Source organism: Oncorhynchus clarkii, chromosome 9, assembly GCF_045791955.1.
Source record: "Oncorhynchus clarkii lewisi isolate Uvic-CL-2024 chromosome 9, UVic_Ocla_1.0, whole genome shotgun sequence".
Lineage (NCBI taxonomy): Eukaryota > Metazoa > Chordata > Actinopteri > Salmoniformes > Salmonidae > Oncorhynchus > Oncorhynchus clarkii.
In genome coordinates this window covers 2,270,828-2,292,830 of record NC_092155.1, presented here as the reverse complement: position 1 = coordinate 2,292,830, position 22,003 = coordinate 2,270,828, and the positions used below count along the sequence as shown (strand labels likewise).

Below are 22,003 nucleotides of genomic sequence, written 5' to 3'. Positions count from 1 at the left end.
ATCAGTGTAATATATAGTGTAGTTAACCAGTGTAATATATAGTGTAGTTAATATATAGTATAGTTAATCAGTGTAATATATATAGTCTAGTTAATCAGTGTATATGTTTTTTAAGGAAAGTGTCTTCACTTAAATCAATGAATCAGTTGTGCAACTCACCCCTCTCTATTCTGACCTCTCTTAAGGCATCATCTGTAGACGGAGAAGATAAAAACATCAGATGTGTATTATGGGTACTAGAACATGAAGTTGGAGAAAGACACACAACTCACCCCTCTGTTTTCTAACCTTCTCTGTAGACAAAAGAGAGAGAAGATAAAAACATCAGATGTGTGTTTCCACTTAAATCAATGAAATACATGCAGTTGTGCAACTCACCCCTCTCTCTTGTGACCTTGTCTGTAGACAGAAGATAAAACATGATGCATTATGGGTACTAGAACATGAAGACAGACTACATCCTCTCTATTCTGACCTCCTCTGTAGACAGTAGATAAAACATGATGTATTATGGGTACTAGAACATGAAGACAGACTACATCCTCTCTATTCTGACCTCCTCTGTAGACAGTAGATAAAACATGATGTATTATGGGTACTAGAACATGAAGACAGACTACATCCTCTCTATTCTGACCTCCTCTGTAGACAGTAGATAAAACATGATGTATTATGGGTACTAGAACATGAAGACAGACTACATCCTCTCTATTCTGACCTCCTCTGTAGACAGTAGATAAAACATGATGTATTATGGGTACTAGAACATAAAGACAGGCTACATCCTCTCTATTCTGACCTCCTCTGTAGACAGTAGATAAAACATGATGTATTATGGGTACTAGAACATGAAGACAGACTACATCCTCTCTATTCTGACCTCCTCTGTAGACAGTAGATAAAACATGATGTATTATGGGTACTAGAACATGAAGACAGACTACATCCTCTCTATTCTGACCTCCTCTGTAGACAGTAGATAAAACATGATGTATTATGGGTACTAGAACATGAAGACAGACTACATCCTCTCTATTCTGACCTCCTCTGTAGACAGTAGATAAAACATGATGTATTATGGGTACTAGAACATGAAGACAGACTACATCCTCTCTATTCTGACCTCCTCTGTAGACAGTAGATAAAACATGATGTATTATGACTAATTCCTTTGATGATGTTGATCATGTGGATAACACTACTTACTTACTGTTTTTGTAGTAAACACAGAGACACTTACCCAGCAGTACACACAGGTTTTTATTAAGTCGACCTGGGGGGAGGGGAACATATTCACTCATCTTGCCACCAAAACAGACAGACAGGAACACAGAAAGATACATAGACAGACAGACAGACAGACAGGAATACAGACAGGAACATAGACAGACAGGAACATAGACAGACAGGAATACAGACAGACAGGAACATAGACAGACAGACAGAGAGACAGACAGACAGACAGACAGACAGACAGACAGACAGACAGACAGACAGACAGACAGACAGACAGACAGACAGACAGACAGGAACATAGACAGACAGGAACATAGAAAGACAGACAGGAACATAGATAGAGAGACAGACAGACAGGAACATAGACAGACAGGGACATAGACAGACAGACAGGCACACAGACAGACAGACAGACAGGGACTTTGGGAGAATGATGTACATATATGGAGGAACATAAATACTGTAACACAAGAGAGAGATATACTTATAGAGTGCATTTGCCATTCTGGTAAAATGCATTGTCTATTGTATAGGACAGGAAGCCAGATTAAGGCCATGAGAGTATGGGACAGCTGGAAACACTAAAACTGTAGACACATAGTCTGCTGATATTAGACAACCACATGAAGAGAAGGCAACACATAGGCACCAGGACAGCTGGACACACTAAAACTAGAGGAGACACACAGTCCGCTGATCCGAGATAAAAAACACACATACAAAGGAACACATGGAGTTAATTACAGGGTCAAAGCATAGGCCTATAGGATAGAGGGACGTATATTATCTTTAGGTCAAAGCAAGGGTCTTGTCACCATTATAATTTAACGGAAAGCAGATGTGGATGTTATCGAGCTGAACAAGCAGGATGCACAAATTGGGTTATAATGGTGGCAGATGGACTGAGGGAAGTGACGTCATTTGCATGTGGGATGGACTCATGTTGTATGTGTATAAATCAGAGCCAGAAACTCTGAAAAAGTGTGTGTGTTCCGCGGACCACTCCGGCTTGCGATACCTTTTTATTAAAAGCCTATTGATTTCACAAAGTTCTTGAAAGCGTCGTATTTGAACCGATTTTCCACGACACTGTCCAGTCAGGTTTTTATTGAGTTCATCTAGGGGAGAGAAATATATTGACTCAACTTGTCAAAAAGAAATATAGACAGACAGACAGGGACATAGACAGACAGACAGACAGGAACACAGACAGACAGGAACATAGACAGACTGACAGACAGACAGGGACATAGACAGACAGACAGACAGGAACATAGACAGACAGACAGGAACATAGACAGACAGGAACATAGACAGACTGACAGACAGACAGACAGGGACATAGACAGACAGGAACATAGACAGGAACATAGACAGGAACATAGACAGGGACATAGACAGGGACATAGACAGACAGACAGACAGGAACATAGACAGACAGACAGGGACATAGACAGACAGACAGACAGACAGACAGACAGACAGACAGACAGACAGACAGACAGACAGACTGACAGGAACATAGACAGACAGGAACATAGACAGGAACACATACAGACAGACAGGAACATAGACAGACAGACAGACACACAGACAGGAACACAGACAGACAGACAGACAGACAGGAACATAGACAGGCAGACAGGAACATAGACAGACAGGAACATAGACAGAGAGACAGGAACATAGACAGACATAGACTGACAGGGACAAAGACAGACAGACAGGAACATAGACAGACAGACAGGAACACAGACAGACAGGAACACAGAGAGACATACAGGAACACACAGACAGGAACACGGAGAGAGACAGACGGGTACATAGACAGACAGACAGGAACACACACACACACTTACAAAGGTCAAGGAATTCCGTCTCATTTGAATCTGGTCCTAAAAAACAGAACAGAACCATCATGTTATTATCAGACCCTGCTGGTACCTCCTCAGAGCCTGATTCCTCTCTACCCAATACAGTCAGTAGAGGACTGGTCACCCCTCAGAGCCTGGTTCCTCTGGTCTACCCAGTACAGCCAGTAGAGGACTGGTCACCCCTCAGAGCCTGGTTCCTCTGGTCTACCCAGTACAGCCAGTAGAGGACTGGTCACCCCTCAGAGCCTGGTTCCTCTGGTCTACCCAGTACAGCCAGTAGAGGACTGGTCACCCCTCAGAGCCTGGTTCCTCTCTACCCAGTACAGCCAGTAGAGGACTGGCCACCCCTCAGAGCCTGGTTCCTCTGGTCTACCCAGTATAGCCAGTAGAGGACTGGCCACCCCTCAGAGCCTGGTTCCTCTCTACCCAGTACAGCCAGTAGAGGACTGGTCACCCCTCAGAGCCTGGTTCCACTCTCCCCAGTACAGCCAGTAGAGGACTGGTCACCCCTCAGAGCCTGGTTCCTCTGGTCTACCCAGTACAGACAGTAGAGGACTGAGGTAGAGAGGTTCTTACCCAGGTGATAGACTAGATAAGGTTTATATTCCAGTGATATGTAACCAGAGGTAGAGAGGTTCTTACCCAGGTGATAGACTAGATAAGGTTTATATTCCAGTGATATGTAACCAAAGGTAGAGAGATTCTTACCCAGGTCTTTGACAATGTCAGGTTCCAGATCCAGTAGAATCCTGTAAAAGTCTGATTTCACCTTTCTTGTGTCTTCTGCTTCTTCTAGGGCCTTGTACAACTGTCTCATCTGGTCCTGTCTGGTCATCTGGTTGATCCTGGTGTTACAGTACAAGTCATAGAACAGCTCATACATGATGGGCATCACCTTGGTAACCCTCTGAATGACTTGATCCTTATGGTCGTCCACAAATATGGCACCTGAAAAGAGATGTAGAGTTATATACTGTAGAACAAGAGGACATTACTAGTCAGGTTAGATGTAGAGGACATTACTAGTCAGGTTAGATGTAGAGGACATTACTAGTCAGGTTAGATGTAGAGGACATTACTAGTCAGGTTAGATGTAGAGTTATATACTGTAGAACAAGAGGACATTACTAGTCAGGTTAGATGTAGAGTTATATACTGTAGAACTAGAGGACATTACTAGTCAGGTTAGATGTAGAGTTATATACTGTAGAACAAGAGGACATTACTAGTCAGGTTAGATGTAGAGGACATTACTAGTCAGGTCAGATGTAGAGTTATATACTGTAGAACAAGAGGACATTACTAGTCAGGTTAGATGTAGAGTTATATACTGTAGAACAAGAGGACATTACTAGTCAGGTTAGATGTAGAGGACATTACTAGTCAGGTTAGATATAGAGTTATATACTGTAGAACAAGAGGACATTACTAGTCAGGTTAGATGTAGAGTTATATACTGTAGAACTAGAGGACATTACTAGTCAGGTTAGATGTAGAGTTATATACTGTAGAACAAGAGGACATTACTAGTCAGGTTAGATGTAGAGGACATTACTAGTCAGGTCAGATGTAGAGTTATATACTGTAGAACAAGAGGACATTACTAGTCAGGTTAGATGTAGAGTTATATACTGTAGAACTAGAGGACATTACTAGTCAGGTTAGATGTAGAGGACATTACTAGTCATGTTTATGCGAATCACAGGGATTTGGGACTTGTCTGTTCATCCCTAACCGATACCTGTTCATCCCTAACCCATACCTGTTCACCCCTAACCCATACCTGTTCATCCCTAACCCATACCTGTTCATCCCTCCCTAACCCATACCTGTTCATCCCTCCCTAACCCATACCTGTTCATCCCTCCCTAACCCATACCTGTTCACGCCTAACCCATACCTGTTCATCCCTCCCTAACCCATACCTGTTCACCCCTAACCCATACCTGTTCATCCCTCCCTAACCCATACCTGTTCACCCCTAACCCATACCTGTTCATCCCTCCCTAACCCATACCTGTTCATCCCTCCCTAACCCATACCTGTTCACCCCTAACCCATACCTGTTCATCCCTCCCTAGCCCATACCTGTTCATCCCTCCCTAACCCATATCTGTTCATCCCTCCGTAACCCATACCTGTTCATCCCTCCCTAACCCATACCTGTTCACCCCTAACCCATACCTGTTCATCCCTCCCTAACCCATACCTGTTCATCACTCCCTAACCCATACCTGTTCATCACTCCCTAACCCATACCTGTTCACCCCTAACCCATACCTGTTCATCCCTAACCCATACCTATTCATCCCTAACCTACACCTGTTCATCCCTCTCTAACCCATACCTGTTCATCCCTCTCTAACCCATACCTGTTCATCCCTCCCTAACCCATACCTGTTCATCCCTCCCTAACCCATACCTGTTCATCCCTCCCTAACCCATACCTGTTCATCCCTCCCTAACCCATACTTGTTCATCCCCCCCTAACCAATACCTGTGCATCCCTCCCTAACCCATACCTGTTCATCCCTCCCTAACCCATACCTGTTAATCCCTCCCTAACCCATACCTGTTAATCCCTCCCTAACCCATACCTGTTCATCCCTCCCTAACCCATACCTGTTCATCCCTCCCTAACCCATACCTGTACATCCCTCTCTAACCCATACCTGTACATCCCTCCTTAACCCATACCTGTTAACCCCTAACCCATACCTGTTCATTGCACCCTAACCCATACCTGTTCATCCCTAACCCATACCTGTTCATCCCTAACCCATACCTGTTCATCCCTCCCTAACCCATACCTGTTCATCCCTCCCTAACCCATACCTGTTCACCCCTAACCCATACCTGTTCATCCCTCCCTAACCCATACCTGTTCATCCCTCCCTAACCCATACCTGTTCATCCCTCCGTAACCCATACCTGTTCATCCCTCCCTAACCCATACCTGTTCATCCCTCTCTAACCCATACCTGTTCACCCCTAACACATACCTGTTCATCCGTAACCCATACCTGTTCATCCCTCCCTAACCCATACCTGTTCACCCCTAAACCATACCTGTTCATCCCTCCCTAACCCATACCTGTTCATCCCTAACCCATACCTGTTCATCCCTCCCTAACCCATACCTGCTCATCCTTTCCTAACCCATACCTGTTCACCCCTCCCTAACCCATACCTGTTCACACCTAACCCATACCTGTTCATCCCTCCCTAACCCATACCCGTTCACCCCTAACCCATACCGGTTCATCCCTCCCTAACCCATACCTGTTCATTCCTCCCTAACCCATACCTGTTCATCCCTCCCTAACCCATACCTGTTCACCCCTAACCCATACCTGTTCATCCCTAACCCATACCTGTTCATCCATCCCTAACCCATACCTGTTCATCCCTCCCTAACCCATACCTGTTCACCCCTAACCCATACCTGTTCATCCCTCCCTAACCCATACCTGTTCATCCCTCCCTAACCCATACCTGTTCATCCCTCCGTAACCCATACCTGTTCACCCCTAACCCATACCTGTTCATCCCTCCCTAACCCATACCTGTTCATCCCTCCCTAACCCATACCTGTTCATACCTAACCCATACCTGTTCACCCCTAACCCATACCTGTTCACCCCTAACCCATACCTGCTCATCCCTAACCCATAACTGTTCATCCCTAACCCATAACTGTTCATCCCTAACCCATAACTGTTCATCCCTCCCTAACCCATACCTGTTCACCCCTAACCCATACCTGTTCATCCCTCCCTAACCCATACCTGTTCATCCCTCCCTAACCCATACCTGTTCATACCTAACCCATACCTGTTCACCCCTAACCCATACCTGTTCACCCCTAACCCATACCTGCTCATCCCTAACCCATAACTGTTCATCCCTAACCCATACCTGTTCATCCCTAACCCATACCTGTTCATCCCTCCCTAACCCATACCTGTTCACCCCTAACCCATACCTGCTCATCCCTAACCCATACCTGTTCATACCTAACACAGATCTTCATTGTAAAGGGTTTAAACACTGTTTCTCATGCATTGTTCAATGAACCATAAACAATTAATGAATATGCACCTGAGGAACGGTCGGTAAGACACTAACAGCTTACAGACAGTAGGCAATTAAGGTCACAGTTATGAAAACTTAGGACACTAAAGAGACCTTTCTACTGACTCTGAAAAACACCAAAAGAAAGATGCCCGGGGTCCCTGCTCATCTGCGTGAACGTGCCTTAGACATGTTGCAAGAAGGCATGAGGACTGCAGATGTGGCCAGGGCAATAAATTGCAATGTCCGTACTGTGAGACGCCTAAGACAGCACTACAGGGATACAGGACGGACAGCTGATTGTCCTCGCAGTGGCAGACCACGTGTAACAACACCAGCACAGGATCGGTACATCCAAACATCACACCTGTGGGACAGGTACAGGATGGCAACAACAACTGCCCGAGTTACACCAGGAACGCACAATCCCTCCATCAGTGCTCAGACTGTCCGCAATAGACAGAGAGGCTGGACTGAGGGCTTGTAGGCCTGTAGGCAGGTCCTCACCAGACATCACCTGCAACAATGTCGCCTATGAGCACAAACCCACCAACGCTGGACCAGACAGGACTGGCAAAAAGTGCTCTTCACTGACAAGTCATGGTTTTGTCTCAACAGGGGTGATGGACTGAGCTTGTTGTCATTGTAGGCAATCTCAACGCTGTGCGTTACAGGGAAGACATCCTCCTCCCTCGTGGTACCCTTCCTGCAGGCTCATCCTGACATGACCCTCCAGCATGACAATGCCCTCAGCCATACTGCTCGTTCTGTGTGTGATTTCCAGCAAGACAGGAATGTCAGTGTTCTGCCATGGCCAGCGGAGAGCCCGGATCTCAATCCCATTGAGCACGTCTGGGACCTGTTGGATCGGAGGGGGAGGGCTAGGGCCATTCCCCCTAGAAATGTCCGGGAACTTGCGGGTGCCTTGGTGAAGAGTGGGGTAACATCTCACAGCAAGAACTGGTACAGTCCATGAGGAGGAGATGCACTGCAGTACAAACTTCTTGCGACTAGGGGGCGATATTTTAATTTTTGGATGAAAAACGTTCCCGTTTTAAACAAGATATTTTGTCAAGAAAAGATGCTCGACTATGCATATAATTGACAGCTTTGGAAAGAAAACCCTCTGACGTTTCCAAAACTGCAAAGATATTGTCTGTGAGTGCCACAGAACTGATGTTACAGGCGAAACCCAGATAAAAATCCAACCAGGAAGTGCCGCATTTTTTGAAACCGCCTCATGCCAATGACTCCTTATATGGCTGTGAATGAGCTACGAATAAGCTTACGTTTTTCACGCATTCCCCAAGGTGTCTACAGCATTGTGACGTCTTTTTACGCATTTCCATTGAAGAATAGCCGTAAGGGACCATAGATAGCAAGTGGTCACATGGTGTCTCTCGCAGAAAATCTTGTGTAAAGTACTGAGGTAGCCATTTTTCCAATCGCTTCTTATGAGAAACCCATTGCCTCGACGGATATATTATCGAATATATATGTTAAAAACACCTTGAGGATGGATCCTAAACAACGTTTGCCGTGTTTCTGTCGATATTATGGAGTTAATTTTGAAAAAAGTTCGGCGTTGTAATGGTTGCATTTTCCGGTCGATTTCTCAGCCAAGCATGATGAACAAACGGGAGCTATTTCGCCTACAAAACTAATATTTTTGGAAAAAATGAACATTTTCTATCTAACTGGGAGTCTCCTGAGTGAAAGCATCCGAAGTTCTTCAAAGGTCAATGATTTAATTTGGTTGCTTTTCTTATTTTCGTGAAAATGTTGCCTGCTGCCAGCAGAGCCTAGCATAGCATTATGCCATAATAAACTTACACAAATGCTTGTCTAGCGTTGGCTGTAACGCATATTTTGAAAATCTGAGATGACAGTGTTGTTAAAAAAAGGCTAAGCTTGTTTGAATATATTTATTATTTATTTTGCGATTTTCATGAAACGTTTCTGTCCGCTCCGTTATGCTAATTCGTTTGATTTTGAACGCCCCTTTGTTCATTATTCCATTTCTGTTCGTCTGTGGAACTTGTTCAGTTTATGTCTCAGTTGTTGAATCTTGTTATGTTCATACAAATATTTACATATGTTATTTACATATGTTGAGATATATATATATAAGGTATACAGCCAGTAGAGGACTGGCCACCCCTAAGAGCCTGGCTCCTCTGGTCTACCCAGTACAGCCAGTAGAGGACTGGTCACCCCTCAGAGCCTGGTTCCTCTGGTCTACCCAGTACAGCCAGTAGAGGACTGGTCACCCCTCAGAGCCTGGTTCCTCTCTACCCAGTACAGCCAGTAGAGGACTGGTCACCCCTCAGAGCCTGGTTCCTCTCTACCCAGTAGAGCCAGTAGAGGACTGGTCACCCCTCAGAGCCTGGTTCCTCTGGTCTACCCAGTACAGCCAGTAAAGGACTGGTCACCTCTCAGAGCCTGGTTCCTCTGGTCTACCCAGTAGAGGACTGGTCACCCCTCAGAGCCTGGTTCCTCTGGTCTACCCAGTACAGACAGTAGAGGACTGGTTACCCCTCAGAGCCTGGTTCCTCTCTACCCAGTAGAGCCAGTAGAGGACTGGTCACCCCTCAGAGCCTGGTTCCTCTGGTCTAGCCAGTACAGCCAGTAGAGGACTTGTCACCCCTCAGAGCCTGGTTCCTCTCTACCCAGTACAGCCAGTAGAGGACTGGTCGCCCTTCAGAGCCTGGTTCCTCTGGTCTACCCAGTACAGCCAGTAGAGGACTGGTCACCCCTCAGAGCCTGGTTCCTCTGGTCTACCCAGTAGAGCCAGTAGAGGACTGGCCACCCCTCAGAGCCTGGTTCCTCTCTACCCAGTGAAACTCTAACAAGACAACAGACAACTTACCTTGTTCCTCCAGTAGTTTTCTACACTCTGTAGACAAAAGAAAACAAATGTATAAAAGCATTACAATAATAATAATTAAAAAGCTTAAACACAAAGTATTTTAAAACACAAATTAATATACAGTATAACCATTAAAACCATGAGGTCTGTGAGAAACAGTTGACCCATCAGTGTTATAGTAATAAACCATGAGGTCTGTGATTAACAGTTGACCCATCAGTACTATAGTAATAAACCATGAGGTCTGTGATTAACAGTTGACCCATCAGTATTATAGTAATAAACCATGAGGTCTGTGATTAACAGTTGACCCATCAGTATTATAGTAATAAACCATGAGGTCTGTGATTAACAGTTGACCCATCAGTATTATAGTAATAAACCATGAGGTCTGTGATTAACAGTTGACCCATCAGTATTATAGTAATAAACCATGAGGTCTGTGATTAACAGTTGACCCATCAGTATTATAGTAATAAACCACGAGGTCTGTGATTAACAGTTGACCCATCAGTATTATAGTAATAAACCATGAGGTCTGTGATTAACAGTTGACCCATCAGTATTATAGTAATAAACCACGAGGTCTGTGATTAACAGTTGACCCATCAGTATTCTAGTAATAAACCATGAGGTCTGTGATTAACAGTTGACCCATCAGTATTATAGTAATAAACCATGAGGTCTGTGATTAACAGTTGACCCATCAGTACTATAGTAATAAACCATGAGGTCTGTGATTAACAGTTGACCCATCAGTATTATAGTAATAAACCATGAGGTCTGTGATTAACAGTTGACCCATCAGTATTATAGTAATAAACCATGAGGTCTGTGATTAACAATTGACCCATCAGTATTATAGTAATAAACCACGAGGTCTGTGATTAACAGTTGACCCATCAGTATTATAGTAATAAACCATGAGGTCTGTGATTAACAGTTGACCCATCAGTGTTATAGTAATAAACCATGAGGTCTGTGATTAACAGTTGACCCATCAGTATTATAGTAATAAACCATGAGGTCTGTGATTAACAGTTGACCCATCAGTATTATAGTAATAAACCATGAGGTCTGTGATTAACAGTTGACCCATCAGTATTATAGTAATAAACCATGAGGTCTGTGATTAACAGTTGACCCATCAGTATTATAGTATTAAACCATGAGGTCTGTGATTAACAGTTGACCCATCAGTATTATAGTAATAAACCATGAGGTCTGTGATTAACAGTTGACCCATCAGTATTATAGTAATAAACCACGAGGTCTGTGATTAACAGTTGACCCATCAGTATTATAGTAATAAACCAAGAGGTCTGTGATTAACAGTTGACCCATCAGTATTATAGTAATAAACCATGAGGTATGTGATTAACAGTTGACCCATCAGTATTATAGTAATAAACCATGAGGTCTGTGATTAACAGTTGACCCATCAGTATTCTAGTAATAAACCATGAGGTCTGTGATTAACAGTTGACCCATCAGTATTATAGTAATAAACCATGAGGTCTGTGATTAACAGTTGACCCATCAGTGTTATAGAAGGTGACCTGGTATAAATTAATATAGTCTAATGGACAGTATATGGGTCATTCCTAGTTATATCCTGATCTAATACAGGACTGGTCTGAAGGTAACCTGGTATAAATGAATAGAGTCAAATGGACAGTATATGGGTCATTCCTAGTTATATCCTGATCTAATACAGGACTGGTCTGAAGGTAACCTGGTATAAATGAATAGAGTCTAATGGACAGTATATGGGTCATTCCTAGTTATATCCTGATCTAATACAGGACTGGTCTGAAGGTAACCTGGTATAAATGAATAGAGTCTAATGGACAGTATATGGGTCATTCCTAGTTATATCCTGATCTAATGCAGGACTGGTCTGAAAGTAACCTGGTATAAATGAATAGAGTCTAATGGACAGTATATGGGTCATTCCTAGTTATATCCTGATCTAATACAGGACTGGTCTGAAGGTAACCTGGTATAAATGAATAGAGTCTAATGGACAGTATATGGGTCATTCCTAGTCATATCCTGATCTAATACAGGACTGGTCTGAAGGTAACCTGGTATAAATGAATAGAGTCTAATGGACAGTATATGGGTCATTCCTAGTCATATCCTGATCTAATACAGGACTGGTCTGAAGGTAACCTGGTATAAATGAATAGAGTCTAATGGACAGTATATGGGTCATTCCTAGTTATATCCTGATCTAATACAGGACTGGTCTGAAGGTAACCTGGTATAAATGAATAGAGTCTAATGGACAGTATATGGGTCATTCCTAGTTATATCCTGATCTAATACAGGACTGGTCTGAAGGTAACCTGGTATAAATGAATAGAGTCTAATGGACAGTATATGGGTCATTCCTAGTTATATCCTGATCTAATACAGGACTGGTCTGAAGGTAACCTGGTATAAATGAATAGAGTCTAATGGACAGTATATGGGTCATTCCTAGTTATATCCTGATCTAATACAGGACTGGTCAGAAGGTAACCTGGTATAAATGAATAGAGTCTAATGGACAGTATATGGGTCATTCCTAGTTATATCCTGATCTAATACAGGACTGGTCTGAAGGTAACCTGGTATAAATGAATAGAGTCTAATGGACAGTATATGGGTCATTCCTAGTTATATCCTGATCTAATACAGGACTGGTCTGAAGGTAACCTGGTATAAATGAATAGAGTCTAATGGACAGTATATGGGTCATTCCTAGTTATATCCTGATCTAATACAGGACTGGTCTGAAGGTAACCTGGTATAAATGAATAGAGTCTAATGGACAGTATATGGGTCATTCCTAGTTATATCCTGATCTAATACAGGACTGGTCTGAAGGTAACCTGGTATAAATGAATAGAGTCTAATGGACAGTATATGGGTCATTCCTAGTTATATCCTGATCTAATACAGGACTGGTCTGAAGGTAACCTGGTATAAATGAATAGAGTCTAATGGACAGTATATGGGTCATTCCTAGTTATATCCTGATCTAATACAGGACTGGTCTGAAGGTAACCTGGTATAAATGAATAGAGTCTAATGGACAGTATATGGGTCATTCCTAGTTATATCCTGATCTAATACAGGACTGGTCTGAAGGTAACCTGGTATAAATGAATAGAGTCTAATGGACAGTATATGGGTCATTCCTAGTTATATCCTGATCTAATACAGGACTGGTCTGAAGGTAACCTGGTATAAATGAATAGAGTCTAATGGACAGTATATGGGTCATTCCTAGTTATATCCTGATCTAATACAGGACTGGTCTGAAGGTAACCTGGTATAAATGAATAGAGTCTAATGGACAGTATATGGGTCATTCCTAGTTATATCCTGATCTAATACAGGACTGGTCTGAAGGTAACCTGGTATAAATGAATAGAGTCTAATGGACAGTATATGGGTCATTCCTAGTTATATCCTGATCTAATACAGGACTGGTCTGAAGGTAACCTGGTATAAATGAATAGAGTCTAATGGACAGTATATGGGTCATTCCTAGTTATATCCTGATCTAATACAGGACTGGTCTGAAGGTAACCTGGTATAAATGAATAGAGTCTAATGGACAGTATATGGGTCATTCCTAGTTATATCCTGATCTAATACAGGACTGGTCTGAAGGTAACCTGGTATAAATGAATAGAGTCTAATGGACAGTATATGGGTCATTCCTAGTTATATCCTGATCTAATACAGGACTGGTCTGAAGGTAACCTGGTATAAATGAATAGAGTCTAATGGACAGTATATGGGTCATTCCTAGTTATATCCTGATCTAATACAGGACTGGTCTGAAGGTAACCTGGTATAAATGAATAGAGTCTAATGGACAGTATATGGGTCATTCCTAGTTATATCCTGATCTAATACAGGACTGGTCTGAAGGTAACCTGGTATAAATGAATAGAGTCTAATGGACAGTATATGGGTCATTCCTAGTCATATCCTGATCTAATACAGGACTGGTCTGAAGGTAACCTGGTATAAATGAATAGAGTCTAATGGACAGTATATGGGTCATTCCTAGTCATATCCTGATCTAATACAGGACTGGTCTGAAGGTAACCTGGTATAAATGAATAGAGTCTAATGGACAGTATATGGGTCATTCCTAGTTATATCCTGATCTAATACAGGACTGGTCTGAAGGTAACCTGGTATAAATGAATAGAGTCTAATGGACAGTATATGGGTCATTCCTAGTTATATCCTGATCTAATACAGGACTGGTCTGAAGGTAACCTGGTATAAATGAATAGAGTCTAATGGACAGTATATGGGTCATTCCTAGTTATATCCTGATCTAATACAGGACTGGTCTGAAGGTAACCTGGTATAAATGAATAGAGTCTAATGGACAGTATATGGGTCATTCCTAGTTATATCCTGATCTAATACAGGACTGGTCTGAAGGTAACCTGGTATAAATGAATAGAGTCTAATGGACAGTATATGGGTCATTCCTAGTTATATCCTGATCTAATACAGGACTGGTCTGAAGGTAACCTGGTATAAATGAATAGAGTCTAATGGACAGTATATGGGTCATTCCTAGTTATATCCTGATCTAATACAGGACTGGTCTGAAGGTAACCTGGTATAAATGAATAGAGTCTAATGGACAGTATATGGGTCATTCCTAGTTATATCCTGATCTAATACAGGACTGGTCTGAAGGTAACCTGGTATAAATGAATAGAGTCTAATGGAGAGTATATGGGTCATTCCTAGTTATATCCTGATCTAATACAGGACTGGTCTGAAGGTAACCTGGTATAAATGAATAGAGTCTAATGGACAGTATATGGGTCATTCCTAGTTATATCCTGATCTAATACAGGACTGGTCTGAAGGTAACCTGGTATAAATGAATAGAGTCTAATGGACAGTATATGGGTCATTCCTAGTTATATCCTGATCTAATACAGGACTGGTCTGAAGGTAACCTGGTATAAATGAATAGAGTCTAATGGACAGTATATGGGTCATTCCTAGTTATATCCTGATCTAATACAGGACTGGTCTGAAGGTAACCTGGTATAAATGAATAGAGTCTAATGGACAGTATATGGGTCATTCCTAGTCATATCCTGATCTAATACAGGACTGGTCTGAAGGTAACCTGGTATAAATGAATAGAGTCTAATGGACAGTATATGGGTCATTCCTAGTTATATCCTGATCTAATACAGGACTGGTCTGAAGGTAACCTGGTATAAATGAATAGAGTCTAATGGACAGTATATGGGTCATTCCTAGTTATATCCTGATCTAATACAGGACTGGTCTGAAGGTAACCTGGTATAAATGAATAGAGTCTAATGGACAGTATATGGGTCATTCCTAGTTATATCCTGATCTAATACAGGACTGGTCTGAAGGTAACCTGGTATAAATGAATAGAGTCTAATGGACAGTATATGGGTCATTCCTAGTTATATCCTGATCTAATACAGGACTGGTCTGAAGGTAACCTGGTATAAATGAATAGAGTCTAATGGACAGTATATGGGTCATTCCTAGTTATATACTGATCTAATACAGGACTGGTCTGAAGGTAACCTGGTATAAATGAATAGAGTCTAATGGACAGTATATGGGTCATTCCTAGTTATATCCTGATCTAATACAGGACTGGTCTGAAGGTAACCTGGTATAAATGAATAGAGTCTAATGGACAGTATATGGGTCATTCCTAGTTATATCCTGATCTAATACAGGACTGGTCTGAAGGTAACCTGGTATAAATGAATAGAGTCTAATGGACAGTATATGGGTCATTCCTAGTTATATCCTGATCTAATACAGGACTGGTCTGAAGGTAACCTGGTATAAATGAATAGAGTCTAATGGACAGTATATGGGTCATTCCTAGTTATATCCTGATCTAATACAGGACTGGTCTGAAGGTAACCTGGTATAAATGAATAGAGTCTAATGGACAGTATATGGGTCATTCCTAGTTATATCCTGATCTAATACAGGACTGGTCTGAAGGTAACCTGGTATAAATGAATAGAGTCTAATGGACAGTATATGGGTCATTCCTAGTTATATCCTGATCTAATACAGGACTGGTCTGAAGGTAACCTGGTATAAATGAATAGAGTCTAATGGACAGTATATGGTTCATTGTCTTTTTCCACATTGTTACGTTACTCTAAAATGGATGAAATTGTATTTTTCCCCATCAATCAATACCAAACATTGACAAAAACAGGTTTAGAAATGTTTTTAAATGTCTAAAAATATATTTTAAAAATGTAATTGTTTAATGATGAGACATCAAGGACCAGTCAGACATCAAGGTTAAACTCACCTGTATGTTTTCTCCACATGTAGACACCAGCTGAAGCTGTGAGAACTACAACAGCTGCTGCTATTAGACCAATAATCAACCCTACTTGTGATTGAGGAAACACGTCATCTGAAACAGAGAAGCCATGTCAAACCATTACAACACTACATATATACTGTACAGGAAGTAAAGCATCATTTATACATACTACTGAACAGACCAATAAGGTCATCCCCTAGGAAACCGTCCTCCACTAACTAGTCTAACTAACAAGAGGTCTCAGGTATTTGGGTTAACCAATGAAGACCTCACCTGGGACATGAATCTCTGTCTCCTTCAGGTGGTTGATCTCCTGCAGGTGAACTCTACAGGTGAACCTGTTGGTGTCAGTCTGGTTCACGGTGACATGTCGTCTCACAGCGTAGCGGCCCTCTGAGTCTTTGTGTCTCTCTGGAGGTCCATCAGCAGGGAGGATGGTTCCAGAACTGTCCAGCCACTCCATCTCAGGTTCAAGAAACCAGCCTCCAGACTCACACTTCAGGACCACCCCCCAGTCTTTAGTTCCAACAATAGAGATCACTGGCTGAGATATAGTACCTACACAGATACAAGATAAAACAGACATCACTGGTTGAGATACAGCACCTACACAGATACAAGATAAAACAGACATCACTGGTTGAGATACAGCACCTACACAGATACAAGATAAAACAGAGATCACTGGCTGAGATACAGCACCTACACAGATACAAGATAAAACAGAGATCACTGGCTGAGATACAGCACCTACAGATACAATATAAAACAGAGATCACTGGCTGAGATACAGATACAATATAAAACAGAGATCACTGGCTGAGATACAACACCTACACAGATACAAGATAAAACAGAGATCACTGGCTGAGATACAGATACAATATAAAACAGAGATCACTGGCTGAGATACAGCACCTACAGATACAATATAAAACAGAGATCACTGGCTGAGATACAGATACAATATAAAACAGAGATCACTGGCTGAGATACAGATACAATATAAAACAGAGATCACTGGCTGAGATACAGATACAAGATAAAACAGAGATCACTGGCTGAGATACAGCACCTACACAGATACAAGATAAAACAGACATCACTGGTTGAGATACAGCACCTACACAGATACAAGATAAAACAGAGATCACTGGCTGAGATACAGCACCTACACAGATACAAGATAAAACAGAGATCACTGGCTGAGATACAGCACCTACAGATACAATATAAAACAGAGATCACTGGCTGAGATACAGATACAATATAAAACAGAGATCACTGGCTGAGATACAACACCTACACAGATACAAGATAAAACAGAGATCACTGGCTGAGATACAGATACAATATAAAACAGAGATCACTGGCTGAGATACAGCACCTACAGATACAATATAAAACAGAGATCACTGGCTGAGATACAGATACAATATAAAACAGAGATCACTGGCTGAGATACAGATACAATATAAAACAGAGATCACTGGCTGAGATACAGATACAAGATAAAACAGAGATCACTGGCTGAGATACAGCACCTACACAGATACAAGATAAAACAGACATCACTGGTTGAGATACAGCACCTACACAGATACAAGATAAAACAGAGATCACTGGCTGAGATACAGATACAAGATAAAACAGAGATCACTGGCTGAGATACAACACCTACAGATACAAGATTTTTTTTATTTTATTTTACCTTTATTTAACCAGGCAAGTCAGTTAAGAACAAATTCTTATTTTCAATGACGGCCTGGGAACAGTGGGTTAACTGCCTGTTCAGGGGCAGAACGACAGATTTGTACCTTGTCAGCTCGGGGGTTTGAACTCGCAACCTTCCGGTTACTAGTCCAACGCTCTAACCACTAGGCAAGATAAAACAGAGAACACTGGCTGAGATACAACACCTACACAGATACAAGATAAACCAGAGATCACTGGCTGAGATACAACACCTACACAGATACAAGATTTGTAGTTTGCATTTGTATTTATTATGGATCCCCATTAGTTCCTGCCAAGGCAGCAGCTACTCTTCCTGGGGTTTATTATGGATCCCCATTAGTTCCTGCCAAGGCAGCAGCTACTCTTCCTGTGGTTTATTATGGATCCCCATTAGTTCCTGCCAAGGCAGCAGCTACTCTTCCTGGGGTTTATTATGGATCCCCATTAGTTCCTGCCAAGGCAGCAGCTACTCTTCCTGGGGTTTATTATGGGTCCCCATTAGTTCCTGCAAAGGCAGCAGCTACTCTTCCTGGGGTTTATCATGGGTCCCCATTAGTTCCTGCCAAGGCAGCAGCTACTCTTCCTGGGGTCCAGCAACATTAAGGCAGTTGACACAATTTTAAACCATTACAATACATTCACAGATTTCACAACCCACTGTGTGCCCTCAGGCCCCTAGTCCACCACTACCACATATCTACAGTACTACATCCATGTAGGGTTGCACATTTTGGGGAATATTCAGAGGTGGAAACTTTCCGTGGGAATTAACGGGAATATATGGGAATTAACGGGAATATATGGGAATTAACGGGAATATATGGGAATTAACAGGAATATATGGGAATTAACGGGAATATATGGGAATTAATATTAATACCATTTAAATGTAGATGTGTTTTGCATTGGATATATTTACCATATCATATGGAGACAGAAACATAAACCTTTAACCTTAATCATAAGTAGACATTTAAAAAAAAAATTGCACATGATTAAATCCTTCCATTTTAAATATAAAAACTATTTAGTTATGAATTGAACTTTAATTCAATGAGTTGACTCTTCACATGGGATGATTTCACCAAACAACAAAAGAAAGGGAATATTGAATGATCCATCACATCTCCCAAAAACGTTTTCAACATACACATGTAAAATTATAGTACTTTGATGTATTTGGAGCTTGGAGCTTGGAGCAACAGTGACGTGGGCAGTAGGGATTTCTTCTCTTACATCTGCAAGCAGAGTTTGGCGAAGTTGAAGTAGAATGTGATTCGATGATATATTAACAGGCACTGCATTGATTATATGCAACTCAGGACAAGCTAGTTAACCTCGTAATATCATCAACCATGTGTAGTTAACTAGTGATTATGTAAAGATTGATTGTTTTTTATAAGATAAGTTTAATGCTAGCTAGCAACTTACTTTTGCACCTTCCTTCACTCGCGTAACAGGTGGTTAGCCTGCCACGAAGTCTCCTCGTGGAATGCAATGTAATCGGCGTCCAAAAATGCCGATTACCGATTGTTCTGGAAACTTGAAATCGGCCCTAATTAACCATGCCGATTAAATCGGTCGACCTCTAATGCAGAGGGTTGCATTTCCATTGAATTGGGGATAGTTTAACCAAAATATGCCACAAGACCTAGAATTGCCTTATGTGTTTCCCACAAAAAAGGTTCACTGATATAAGCTAAGTTTTTTGGTGAATTAAAGCAAAATTCCCTTAACTTCCCATAGAAAATGTCCAGACATTTACCAGAAGGTTTCCGACCCTAGATGGACCTTTGCCTAAATGCCTAATCAACAACATTAAACACTTCCTGCTATCTGAGAAATACCTAATCAACAACATTACACTTCCTGCTATCTGAGACATACCTAAACAACAACATTAAAGACTTCCTGCTATTTGAGAAATGCCTAGTCAACACTACTAAACACTTCCTGCTATTTAAGAAATGCCTAGTCAACATCATTAAACACTTCCTGCTATTTGAGAAATACCTAATCAACAACATTAAACACTTCCTGCTATCTGAGACATACCTAATCAACAACATTAAACACTTCCTGCTATTTGAGAAATGCCTAGTCAACAACACTAAACACTTCCTGCTATTTAAGAAATGCCTAGTCAACATCATTAAACACTTCCTGCTATTTGAGAAATACCTAATCAACAACATTAAACACTTCCTGCTATCTGAGACATACCTAATCAACAACATTAAACACTTCCTGCTATTTGAGAAATACCTAGTCAACAACATTAAACACTTCCTGCTATTTGAGAAATACCTAATCAACAACATTAAACACTTCCTGCTATTTGAGAAATACCTAGTCAACAACATTAAACACTTCCTGCTATTTGAGAAATACCTAATCAACAACATTAAACATTAACAGAACCCTGCAGCACTCCAATATTAACAGAACCCTGCAACACTCCAATATTAACAGAACCCTGCAGCACCCCAACAATATTAACATAACCCTGCAACACTCCAGTATTAACAGAACCCTGCAGCACTCCAGTATTAACAGAACCCTGCAACACTCCAGTATTAACAGAACCCTGCAACACTCCAGTATTAACAGAACCCTGCAACACTCCAGTATTAACAGAACCCTGCAACACTCCAGTATTAACAGAACCCTGCAGCACTCCAGTATTAACAGAACCCTGCAGCACTCCAGTATTAACAGAACTCTGCAGCACTCCAGTATTAACAGAACCCTGCAGCACTCCAGTATTAACAGAACCCTGCAGCACTCCAGTATTAACAGAACCCTGCAGCACTCCAGTATTAACAGAACCCTGTAGCACTTCCAGTATTAACAGAACCCTGCAGCACTCCAGTATTAACAGAACCCTGCAGCACTCCAGTATTAACAGAACCCTGCAGCACTCCAGTATTAACAGAACCCTGCAGCACTCCAGTATTAACAGAACCCTGCAGCACTCCAGTATTAACAGAACCCTGCAGCACTCCAGTATTAACAGAACTCTGCAGCACTCCAGTATTAACAGAACCCTGCAGCACTCCAGTATTAACAGAACCCTGCAGCACTTCAGTATTAACAGAACCCTGCAGCACTCCAGTATTAACAGAACCCTGCAGCACTCCAGTATTAACAGAACCCTGCAGCACTCCAGTATTAACAGAACTCTGCAGCACTCCAGTATTAACAGAACCCTGCAGCACTCCAGTATTAACAGAACCCTGCAGCACTCCAGTATTAACAGAACCCTGCAGCACTCCAGTATTAACAGAACCCTGCAGCACTCCAGTATTAACAGAACCCTGCAGCACTCCAGTATTAACAGAACCCTGCAGCACTCCAGTATTAACAGAACCCTGCAGCACTCCAGTATTAACAGAACCCTGCAGCACTCCAGTATTAACAGAACCCTGCAGCACTCCAGTATTAACAGAACCCTGCAGCACTCCAGTATTAACAGAACCCTGCAGCACTCCAGTATTAACAGAACCCTGCAGCACTCCAGTATTAACAGAACCCTGCAGCACTCCAGTATTAACAGAACCCTGCAGCACTCCAGTATTAACAGAACCCTGCAGCACTCCAGTATTAACATGTCATCAACCTGAATACATTGTGATGTAACACTGAGATAATCATTAAACCATAACAGCTTTACTTGAATGACATCAATAATTCACTGTGTCAAAAGCCTTGGACAAATCAATGAGCAAAGCAGCACAATGCTGTTGACTATACAATACATTCTCTATAGTATGTATTACTATCAGTACATAGTAACTACTGTGAGTCAACAGTAGGTAGTAGGAATATTGG

The 22,003-nt window shown here is 41.8% G+C and overlaps 1 protein-coding gene across 1 annotated transcript in view; it reads right to left on the bottom strand.

Annotated features, from left to right (window-relative positions):
- LOC139417004 (uncharacterized) overlaps positions 1 to 22,003 on the bottom strand; it is a 49,234-nt gene that overhangs the window by 5,923 nt on the left and 21,308 nt on the right. Inside the window, exons 3-11 of the mRNA XM_071166237.1 lie at positions 16,709 to 16,993; positions 16,418 to 16,525; positions 10,054 to 10,080; positions 3,819 to 4,058; positions 3,096 to 3,131; positions 1,241 to 1,273; positions 379 to 399; positions 273 to 293; positions 160 to 192 (exon numbers count right to left, since the gene is read on the bottom strand). Coding sequence (XP_071022338.1) covers positions 160 to 192; positions 273 to 293; positions 379 to 399; positions 1,241 to 1,273; positions 3,096 to 3,131; positions 3,819 to 4,058; positions 10,054 to 10,080; positions 16,418 to 16,525; positions 16,709 to 16,993 — 804 coding nt within the window. The remainder of the gene's footprint in view (positions 1 to 159; positions 193 to 272; positions 294 to 378; positions 400 to 1,240; positions 1,274 to 3,095; positions 3,132 to 3,818; positions 4,059 to 10,053; positions 10,081 to 16,417; positions 16,526 to 16,708; positions 16,994 to 22,003) is intronic.